Source organism: Thermobia domestica, chromosome 8, assembly GCF_964235325.1.
Source record: "Thermobia domestica chromosome 8, izTheDome1.hap1.1, whole genome shotgun sequence".
Taxonomy (NCBI): domain Eukaryota; kingdom Metazoa; phylum Arthropoda; class Insecta; order Zygentoma; family Lepismatidae; genus Thermobia; species Thermobia domestica.
The window spans coordinates 169,611,459-169,623,817 of NC_137461.1; the positions used below are offsets into that span (position 1 = coordinate 169,611,459).

The 12,359-nt window shown below is 36.9% G+C and overlaps 1 protein-coding gene across 1 annotated transcript in view; it reads left to right on the forward strand.

The window, feature by feature from the left end:
• Positions 1-5,666: 5,666 nt before the first annotated feature.
• The window catches only part of LOC145693347 (integral membrane protein 2B), a 284,481-nt gene continuing 277,788 nt past the window's right edge, over positions 5,667-12,359 (forward strand). Inside the window, exon 1 of the mRNA XM_081769264.1 lies at positions 5,667-5,857. Coding sequence (XP_081625390.1) covers positions 5,771-5,857 — 87 coding nt within the window. The 5' untranslated portion in view covers positions 5,667-5,770. The remainder of the gene's footprint in view (positions 5,858-12,359) is intronic.

Below are 12,359 nucleotides of genomic sequence, written 5' to 3' on the forward strand. Positions count from 1 at the left end.
ACAAATGAAATATCTTTTAGATAAGGCCCTTCTAATCGCAAGGATAGTAGACAAAACAAACTCTTTATTAATAGTAGTTTCTGACTCACGAGTCCAACCACCAACAAATGTAATAATGATTATCTTTTACTTCGAAGGTATACACAACAAAAAATATAGACTGGTTGGCGTGGAACAACAGTAGATTTTTAAACATACACACGAGAATTCCAGGAGAGCGATATGGTTGTGTTCGTTGTATGACTTTATTACCTAACTTATGGCTTGCCCTTCTGAGGTCGGGGGTTTGTTGAAGGAGTAAATATGAAAGAGATTTCTGTTATTTTTTCTTCACCCTCCTGGCCTCTTTAATCATACATTGCAGGACGTAATCAAAACATATACATGCATCGTATCATTGAAGCGTTTTGTGTTTTGTATATTAAAGTGTTCAAAAATATTTAACATATTCGCATTTGTTCATGTGATCTCAGGTTCAATTCTCGGTGGGAACATACATGAGAAAATTGAAAGGTGAAACAATATGAAAATAGTATTTAAAAGTCAGGAAATTGATATTAAAACTTAAGCTATCCATTGGGACTATAAGGCTGTAGTTAAATTAACCCACACGTTTCGTGAAGATATATTACGTCGTTATTGTTTATTTACTATAAGCTGCCAGATACATCCTCAGAGGCCATTTTACACTGTAGTAATCAACAGATGAAAATATTGGAAAAGGAATGAAAGGAAGGTCTTCAGAGCCTTAGATCAATGTTGCCCAGTATAACTGAGAAACAACCCTGGAAAATCCTCAGTCAGGATGGCTGGTCTCCGAATTCGAACCCGGTATTATCCAATTGCGAAGCAAGAATCCTAACAAGTAGTTTGAGCTCGCTCCGTATTATTATTATTATTCAATTAACGTAATGTTTTAAAATTAGTGCAAATTAAACCGTACTTTCTTTGTTGCTGATGTTATAGTTAATAAGCCTACACGAGACATCAGTCCCATTATTTAAGAAAGAATGCTAGAACTGGAATCCAGGAAGCGAGGGTGAAGAGATTAATAAGGATGAGGAAACTATGTACGATGCAAAAACTGAGTAATTATGACTTCGTCACAGATATATTCACTTACATACGTCAATTAATATTTCTCTGATACAGTGCACTCTTACTTTCTATAGTGGCAAGAAAATGGCCCGCTTTTGTAAACGAACACACTAAGCACGTGCGTATAGGCGCAATGTCCGTGCAAAGAAACATAGGTAAAACTAGAAAAAAAAATAGGGAAAGCGAGTGGAAAATGATAAACCGCCCTTGAACTTGAAGAAAAAGAAAACTAAAAATAACTAAACTTAGAGCTACGAAAGACGCGAGGCGAATTTTATTGAAAAGATTGTTTTTCCTTAGTGATTAGTTGTGCTAACTATGAACATGAATTAAAAAGAAAACAAGTAGCTAGCTCTGAGTTTCCCAAACTAGTTGAAAAGAAAATATTGGATAAAATTTAATAATAAAGAAGCCATTTATGATAATTAAAACAAACTAAATTCTTGGCACGACAGTCCTTTGGTTCCTACCAGCGGGCTTACCTTGAAAGTGGGGATGTGTAATCAACGCATCGACACCCGAAGTCCCTAATGCCGGTTTTCTGGACTGCAGTCCGCTACCTCTTACTTAAGATAACTCCCAATTGTCCTCACGATGCTGGGTCAACATCGAAATTGTTGAGTGCCTCTCCGGGAATTGAACCCATGACCACGGTCACCTAAGGCACGCTCTCTGTCTTCTATAGGCGAAAAGCTATAGTTACCCACATTGTCTAATACAGAAATAAGTTCTGATTCTCTAATAGCTGCTGATGGTGATAGTCAAGGTTCACCGAAGCATGATCCCAAACCCAAACTGAGATATTGATATCACTGGAACGCCTGAAAAGTCATTGTGGGTAAGTGAATTGCCCACTTGTCAGGATGAAGGGCGATGGTGATGTGAAATGCGGGGCTGTCAGAGGTACTACTTATGATAATTGGATTTATAATATTCTATATTGCCATAAACCCTCTTCAAGAACATAACTGTTAATCTTAGCTTTGAAAATGTTAAATAAGGAGTCTTATTGCTATCATTAGGTTGCATTAGGAATTATCGGATTTATTTTAACGCTTAACTTTTACATCTCTTCTGATTTACGAATATTTAAATCCCGATTATCCCCTTAAGGTCAATTAGTGATATTTTAAATCATTTCGAACCAACTTTATATATGGTTAGTCTTATATGGGAATAATTGAGACCAGAAGCAGTCTACAGGCTAAGTCCAAAAGAATCTTGGCCGACCTCCTGATAAACCACGTCTTTCAGCAAGGTGAATTGTGGCAATCCGATACCCACATGAGGAAATCTTCGGTTCAGTGTGTAAGCTTCCATAAGAACCAGCACTCTAATCAGTGAAATGTGCTTTGCTAATTTTTATTCAATGTGAAAGTACCTAACTTTATTGCTAAAAAAGAAAAGGCATTTATTTCAAACAAGTCACCATTACAGTTTTCGCATTTGAACACAACACTCATGAAAAGTCATGTTAAAGCGCAACTTACCCTTAAAAAGAATATTTATCTGTTTTTAGCTTCTCGTGTTCCCCAAAGTACCGGTACATGCGGAATTAGTGCTCGCCTTCCGCTCGCATTACCTAGGTAAAACGGCTACGATCTTGGTACTAGCACTTGTTTCGGTGTCCAGATCTCAAATATTTATCTTTCAGCCTGATTCTATGTATGAATCCGAAAATTCAAATCTAGATAAGGGGCACCGAAATTCATAGTTTATTCTCGGTGCTCATATTGTGATTTACTAAATAATTATTAAATCTAATTGTAAGGTATACATTTGATATTTAGAGCAGACTGAGCAAGATAAATATACGTAAAAGCTAGTCAATACTTGTCTTAAATGTTTGTTTTCTTAACTGTCAATGAAATAGGTGTATTGAGGAATTTTAAATATTCGAGTTTTGTATTCCGGTTTCAAATATAAATATGTGTGTATTTCATCTCGGTCCTGCAACCGGGTGGACCTAGATTCGACATTTGAATTCTCATCCGGGTCAAATCAGATTATTTTTTAGTATGGCAAGCATTTGATCTTTAGTGTAGAATGAAGGAGACAAATAGACTTGTCAATAACCGTCTTAATTTTCTGTTTTCTTCTTCACTGTCAGGACTTCGTGAAATTACTTTCGGTGAATTTTTGATATTCAAGTTTATCACAATTTGGGTAGGATGTGGGTTTGGATAAGAATCAAGATCTGAGATCCGGATTTCGGATGCAGATCCGAATTTCGAACCCAGATCCGAGATCCGGACCCAGATCCAAGATTCGAGATCCGTATCCAAATCCGAGATCCGGATCCAGATCCGAGATCCGGATCCAAGGGATCCGGACCCAATCAGATCCGGATCTTCGGATCCGGCCATCCCTAGTAAGTACATAAATGGGAGTGGATTAGAAAATATTCTCATCGAAAATCACGTGTTTGGTGTTGAAAGTGTCCTTCAAGGGAGTAATTATGTAAGGTCACTCAAAGGAATGTTAATTTAGAAATTGTAGAGAGATTAAAGTGGAAAGCGTTTTTGCATACTTCTGACGATGATTATCAGTTATCTACAAGAGTTGCAGAAGTTCTTACTGCTGTGAATCACTCAACAACAGAAGATGCGGAAGCAAAGTTTAAAGAGCTGATTGCAGCATCACAGGAAGTTTTGGAAGCCTTAAATGTTTTCACTGAAGAGCAGATGAGGATGTCTGAGCAGTGTTAATACTTGAGGGTTCTTACATCTAATAAGTCTCTTAAAGAACCTCATAAGAACTGACAGAGAAGGTAATTGGAGTCTCTATCTGCAAACACTAAAAGATATCCTTCCAGTTTTTCAGGTATTTGTCAGAAAAAAACTATTTGAGACGGGGTTCACTATTCTTCGAGCAAATACTGAATCTTGAAACACACTATCCTGAAATACATAACAAGTTCAAACAAGGACATTTTGTTGTACGAAGGACAAGTGGAAAGTTTAACGCTGTGGGTATTGACATGGCTCTCGAACAATCAATCGTTCTCAAAATCAACTGGAGGGATTATTGGCCAAACAAAAAGGAAGAAATATCAAAGAAAAATATCGAATACGTGAAACGAATCGTGCAGATTGGGAGCTTGCTTACCATGAAGTACTGCTCATACGAAAAACATTTTAGTCTGTTCTTAATGTTATACCGTGTGATTATGAGTTATAAATGCATCATGAGTTAACGGGAAGGCACAGACACAAGATGGAAGAAAGCATCCAAAACATGTTCCAGTACATTGAGAGCAAAAAAAAATCCATATATTGTGAATGGCGAAGTGAAGCTTCACAACCTTCTAACCAATGAATGTGTCCCGGAATCGAGTGCTAAGAAACGTTTACAATTTTTGATGGCAGCCGAAGAAGCTTTTATCACATTTCGACAGGAAATGTTTATATCTCGCTCGAAATCACTGGTGGCACCCATTGACAGACAAGGCGTGGGAGACCCGGGTTCGATTCCCGGCGGGAGCTCATGTGGTTCGGATTCCACGTTAATCAGTAGGTCCACGTCTCATATAGCCTCACTGCTGAAAGGGACGCTAAACTAAAATCAACTCCACTCAACCATTGACAGACAAAATCTTCCCACATTTTGAAGTATAACACAACCTAGCATGCAGATGAAAAAGAAAATTGTGAGATGCGTTATTAAGGATCAATTACTGAATCAAAGAAAAGTAGAAATTGCCAAGGAGAGAGGATTGTCGATGGCAGAAATTCTTAGCTATGATATTTCACCTTCACCCTTACTAGATGAGAACGGCGCCACTACGAAACCCACAAAGTCTCAGCTTATGAATATTTTGATAAAAGGTTAGATACCACGGCCATAAATTTCCAGAAAAATAATCCTCTCGAACCTGTGTTGTCGTTGATGTAATGAACCAGTTTCGAAGACTGAAAGTTAAAGGAAATGTCACATTTAAAAACTTGTTCACATCCCTTGACACCATTGTAAATAATGCCTTCAAATTCAGCCGTGTCGACTTTGTGTTTGATAGCTATCTTCCAACATCAATCAAAAGTGCTGAGAGGGAAAGAAGATCGTCTGTACAGCCACTACCATTGACATCTATAAGCACTACCGCTACACTCCTTGTAGAGATGGACAGATTTTGGGCATCATCTGAGAACAAAGTTTTGATTCAAGCTGCTTTGGCTGAATTTTTGAAGACAGTAACAATAAATCGAGATTGGGAAACTATTCTCATTAGCGTCTTGCTTGACGGTGGTCCTGCTCCAGCTGTATCAATCAAAGATATGAGATTCACGGAAATATCAGGAACTCTCAAAGTAGCTGTTGAGGAGGCTGACATACGCATTATGCCTCACGTTTTCCATGCGGTTAAACATGGGGTGTAACGCATTGTAATACTATCAAATGACATAGATGTGTTTGTTTTACTGATTCAGTTCTACAAGATCCTACATAAAAATGGATTTTCAGAATTATGGATGCGAAAATCGAGATATTTTGGAACCAAGATGGCGATCAAACTTCTATTAATGTAAAACTACCTGTTATAGGCTTCATGTAGATATTTCCTACTTCAGCGCCTCTACATCCCAGCGGATTGGACATTAAGTTGGAACGACATTGATTTCTGTGAATGTTAAGAAATTGCATAGTGAGAAATTGTTTAAAATTCTGAGAAAGAATGACTATCGTAACGAAACCAATTAGTGAGAAAAAAACAGATAAATTAGAAGTTCCTCTTGTTGAGAATGAAGTTAATGAAAATTTGGTACGTAGAAATTACTGTTGATGAAGTGTCTGGTTGTTAAATGTCTGTTGACAAGTTACGTATGCTTATATATGCGATTTGATTTTCCGTTGCACACACTATACATTAAGAAACATAACCAAAAAGATTTCAAGTGGTTTCTAAATGCGTTGAAACGAGTGCGTTCAGTTGAAGAAGTGTGTGTTCAATTTAATGAGCTGTCGGCAACAACAAAATTCTATACATACACGAAATTCTAAAGGCAAGAAGGGAATTGCATGGCTATTCACTATTAATTGTATTTTAGGCTGATATTTAGTATCTCCTTCAATCTTGCACAAGATCCCCTGTGTTACTTCACAAAATATAACGGTATATGTTTAGCAGAAGGGGTCCAGCTTTTTTCTCTAAAAAAGTTACAATTTTTTGTAATTCCTGTTTACATTCGGTTAGTTTAGGGTAGGTTAGGTTAGTTTAGGTTATGTTAGGTTAGTTTAGTTTGCGTTATATTACTATAGGAGTCCCGCATGATTTACAAAAAAATGATAGAATTTCGCTTCTACTAATATTAGGTTAGTTCAGGTTAGTTTATGTTACGTTAAGTTAATTTGGTTACGTTATGTTGCGTCTAAGTACTTGCATCATTCATTTCTCCTGTAAAGTGTGTGTTTTTACGTGCTTCTGGACCCCTTGTACTAAACATACTCCAATATAACTGACCGAGCGAAAAAGAAAAAGGTACAGTACTCGATTTTAGAGCCGTGAAACGAGTTGGGGGAGATAAATGTCATTCCAAAAGATAGTCAAATGCGCTAACAACACGGGTGTAAATTATGAGTGAGTATATAATGAGTATAAATACATTGCGTGCAGGTCAAGTTAAGCCACACTAGAAAATTATTGTTGAAATATATTTTACTAATTTCCTTCGGCATTACTCGAGCAGGCGGCTCAATCAAGTTTTCACACATTTATTGCATTTTCCGATTTATTCTTTGAGAGCATGCACTAAATGAAGAGCTAATGCATAAACCACAAACCAACTTGTGCTAAGTGGCCACTAAAAGCACGAATGATATCTAAGCGAGTCAGTGTAAAAGCGCAGCAGTGGGGCCCGAGGGGAGCGAGGGGGTGCGTCCGCAGGGAGCAGGCGCGTCAGCAAAGGGGGGCATACGCATAAACAAGGATAGTGGAAAAATACATAAGATATCCGCAATAATTTTCACCTTCAAAAATACTTAAATAATCCAAATAACTCTTATTTTCAAAATACCTTCACTGGTTTTGCCGGGTACAAATAGCCCTCTACGAGGAGAAATTCGTCTGTTTTAAATTTTTACTTCTTTTCCACACTTCGCATAGTTGATTTTACGTTTCAACATACCATAACGCTGCAGAAACCTTATAATGTGACGCTCTTTATTACACAATTCTTTCTAATAAAATCGTATGTTTGCATTATATCCATCGCAAATGTCCATTGCAAACACGAACAGAACATTCCCGCCGTTTATTTCCACCTTTTTCGCATTCTTGTATTCTTCCGCTTCAGTAAATAGTTACACTTAGAATTCGTTCACTCCCATTCAAAATGTATTTCAATATATCTAATGACAGAAATTATTTATATTCACACTCTACTTCTTTTACGAAAATTGTTTGACGTCGTGTTTTACCTATAAAATTTGTTTTTGGTAGAGCCGTCTGCTCGAGTGAACCCTTTCCTTCATGTCCCCCAAACAATTTGCGCCAGGAGACATGACAATACGCTGTTTAGCCTAGTTCAAGTTCAAGCGGGCTACCAGAAGTAACTGTTGAATAAATAAAACTATCACAACTTGTATACGAATGCAGCGCGTTCGGACATGCGCTTTAATAACTACACTGCGAAAGACCTGTGCTAGGCGAACACTTAAAAACTATTGCTATCAATTCAAGTCAAGCAGTGCGAGGCTGGTGAGTATATGTTACCGTCGTTAGCAACGGGTTTTCGTAGTGACACGAGACTGCTACATTTGTAAAAGGGCTATACTGCCGCAAATGGCGGCCTCGAATAAGACCCATATGAACCTGTTTTCAACTTTGTATTACTACTTTTCTTTTCCTAACTTCATTAAGCCTTATCTACGATTACTTTTGTTTCAATAGAGGCCTTCCATATTTACTTTTAATAACAAATATTTCGTATTTTCATCCTTCCTTTGCTCTTTCCTACGAATCATTCCATGTCATCTCAACACACCCATTCAACCTGACCATCTCCGATTTTAATTAAATTTGCCATTGAGATAAAGTTCATGTAGACCAAGAAAAAAGTCAAGTTTTAATTTTTTATGTCAACCCGTTTTTGAGTTATGGCTATTTAAAGTTTACAAAAGTCATCCAAAATCGGTCGGCGGCCATTTACTAAAACTGATATTAGGGGGGCGCGGTGACTCAGTGGTAGGGCGTTCACCTCCGGTGCTTGGGGTCCCTGGTTCGATCCCAGCTCGCGCCGTGTGGACTTTTTGATGGACAAACGCCGTGCTCGTGGGTTTTCTCGGGGTTCTCCCGTTTCCTCCCACTTTCTTCATTCCACCATTTCACTCATCTATCATCATCACCGTCTCCTTTGGCCTAACCGGCATAACTGTCGGACGTAAAACGTAAAGATTTCATTTCATTTTTTAAAACTGTTATTGCTCTTCACCTAATTAAGTTAGAGACTTAAGAGTGGTGTCATTATCTTCTATTTGTAACGTCCTTTAATTTGATATGCAACAGCTAGGAGGTCTTAATAAAAACATATTTTCCAAAATTGATTTGAAAATTTTGTATTTGATTTACAAAAAAGTCACGTGTTCAAAAATTTCTAAGAAAATCTCAAAAGTAGTTTACCCTAAGACTAAGCACAGTGCCAAGTTTCAAAATGGGGTGACATTGGGTTCTTAGTGAAAATAATTGAAAACCGACGTGAAGTTTGAAAAATATCACACTTACGTTTGGAATACGAAAATCAACATATTAATCTAGGGAATAAGTAAGTTTAATCAAATATATGACAGAGATAGACTTACCTGCAAGATTTGTGAAGTTGAAAGATTTATTTGCAGCTTCATTTTCAGATACTATTCTAAGCATTGATCAGTTGACACTGGTCTAAGAGTTTAAAAATATTTTCTGAGTAACACTTGACACTGTCATGGAAGGAAAAGTTAGTATTACACTGTCATTTTATGGATTACACATTTTAAGTTCGCAAAGTTCACAGAGAACGTTGTAATAGTGCCTCATTAATTGCTAAACTGTCATTTGCTGGTAGAACATTGCTTCTGCCTGTTGGAGTAACTGCACTCACAACACAGAGTATGTCTGTTACGGAAATCCATAGGACGTCTGGTTTTCGAGGGTAGCAAAATGATGGTGATGGTCCACAGGGATGAAGGAAAGTTACTTTAACTTCATCTAGCTATTCATTTCAGTCCAATACATCCGCTAACCGCCATTTTTCGTCATAAGCCACTGTCACATAACCAGTACAGTCTGCTAGCGTCAGTATGTCTGCAGATCATGATACAACTACTGTAAAGGATATACTTGCTTCTGAAAAGTATTTTACTGTCAGTTCTGTTTCACTTTCAGGAATGAATGTGTGAAGTTTCGGAGTGCCTTTGATTGTTACACACTGCTTAAAACGTTCTGTTAAAAATATTTCTGATTCAATATAGTCCTGTTGTGTAGTATATGCAAAATTTATTCCAGAAATGTTCTTTTCAGCCCACTCGTAAAGTTGGACAGCAGAAAGAATTTGAGCTTCGTAAGGACGCTGCAAACTGGTTTTGGCAGCCAATCGTTTTACGGTCCCACCTAGGCCATCGCAAGGTCCTTTGCCGTGGACAGTGGCAAGAAAATTTCAGCTGGAATATTGGTCTTAAGGTGGTGGCACAGATAGGAAAAGTTCTTTTTATTTTTATATTAGGCGGAGCACCCATCTGAACAATCGTATATCTTCTTAGGCACAATTTCAAATTTGGTAGTTAAATATTCAATCAATTTTTTTGAAATGTGTAGACAGCAACTGTGTTGTGCTCAAGACAGTCTGATATGACAACAAAGTTTGTGTGAGCTACTTTGGTGTTTTCCTTACAGTAAATAACAAAAGGATGTACTGTGGCATATCTACTAGCCCAATGGGCTTCATCTTGCACTACTATACTATGGTTTCCTGAAAAATCTAATGTTACTACAAATTCAGACTCTGTCAGGTTTTCTTTTAGTTGATTCACAAATCATGTCTGTTGTTTTGCTATGAAATCGTGTGGGACCAACACTTGTAGTTTTTCACACAGGAGATCAATAAATTCAGATGCAGGTTTCTCTATGATCTCTAATGTACATCGGTCAACTGATATTCACAGACGAAAAGTAATTTTGTTAACAAGACTGTCCTCAAATGCCTTTGCCAAGGTATTTCTTATTTCGGACACTTCTGGACACTGTGCACAGTCATTCATGTTACAATCCACTGATAGCGGGTTGCAAAGCGTTTGTAGCAAACAATACTTGTATGTTTTAAGTTGACCATCAGTGATAAGTCCTAGTTTTGAGTTTTCGATCATAAGCTTCACGTTTTAATGTATCCTGCATACACATACTGAATATGTTCCTTTAGAACCTGCTAAAATGCAATACTTTGGCCGGAGTTCTGCAAATTTAGAAAAACCTACAACTGTAAGCAAAACAAATGACGCATCTCGTCATTCTGAAGATTTTTAAAATTATCTCCGTTTTCTTTATATGTTCAAAATTTCGGAAGGTTTCCGGAGCAGGACAGGTTAATAACAAACCCTTTTTAATATTTGAGTTAGATATTAGTTTAAAATAAATAAATTAGAAGCAAAAAACATTAAATCGACAGAAATCTCGAGTATTACCAACTCTGCTAAAGTGGGAAATTTTCAAGAACGCGAGGGAATTCTGCAGTTCAACACGAAGCAGCGACATCTATGTCATTGAGAGAAACGTGGATTAAATCTACAAACGAAACTTTTAACGAAATATTTCTAATATGTCTTATTATATGCATTATCTGCAAACTCCAAATATATGAATATATGCCAAGTATTAACGTAAAGATACAGCAAATAGCGGAAATTACCTATGGAAAAAGATGAATTGTTAGCACAATCGTAATGAAAAATCGTCTTTACTGTAGAACAGGTTCAGTTCACATAAGAAAACAAATAGCTCAGTTAGTTAAAGCACGAATCTGTATGCCGAAGGTAGTGGGTTCGAACCCCATGGAAGTGCCGTTGTCATTTTTACTTCTGTGGTTATTTTATTTATTTTTTTATGTGGGAAAGAATCAAATTGTAACATATGTGTAAAACTCATGACGATACAAAAAAAAAAAAATGTCCTTGTCGCACTTGCATTAGTGTCTCTAATTTTTGTTTGCAAACAGTTTCGTAATTATTTCCCCTGGGCTCACTGCTCACTATATGCTCACTGGTGCATAACGAATGTTTTCCAGTAAATGTTAATTCTAATTTGGGGAATTTTATAAAGTTTCACAATGTTTATCACTAGATAGTCTTCTATCTACTTTTTGGACATTTTGATAACAGATTTCCTATTAAATGTTTAATTTTCCCTATATATATTTAATTACGGAAAAGTTTTACAATGTATTTGTCTTAAATTGAAATTGTTTTGAATTTACCACACGAGGCAAGTAGCCCGAAGGAGGAAAACTCAAGTAATTGATATTCTACGTAAAAGCAACCTATTGTAGAATGATGATGCTTCTTACCTTCAGCACATAATCTTTACGTTAGAGAGTCAGACAGAGAAAAATCCTGTTTTTTCCTTCCCTATGACCACTCATCTTAAATCTCTACATGTAATGATTCGTGTCACATACTTTCGGCTCTCCAAAGACATTTATTATTATTATTATTATTATTCCTGAGTATGCCACCCTTGCATAATATAGTAACTTTAGGCATCTTAGTTTAAAGTGTTTCTTTAGTAATAATTTGAGCAACCACGTAACAAAATTCAAATGTATGAGGGGGCACGACGTTTTATTTCCCTCCTCTTTTTTCAGCACCCTCCCAACAGAAAGTATATTATTTCTGACAAGCAGAGCAGACAAAATAAATAAGAAATATATTTAGAGTATCCTTTCCTTCTTCGTGAATGGAATATCATGTAGCATTTTTTTATTCTGCCGAAGATGACTCTAGGCCGTTATGGTTAGGTAATAAAAGAAATACCTAATATATTTTAGCGCCCCTTGACTGTAATATTACCTCTTCTTTATTTGTTCGAGGCCACCCTGCACAACCAAGGGTGACAAAAAGAATAGGAAAAGTGTCTAAAGATTACAAAGCACTTTATATTTTGTCAGAAACAAGGCAGTGTATATACAGCAGTGCTTTCGTTAACAAGTGTTTCACCCTTGAGTCGCTTATAAAACTAGGCAGAATAAACTTTTGCCGATCATTGTTCTAGAGGGATTTGTCCAGGATGGTTTGGTATC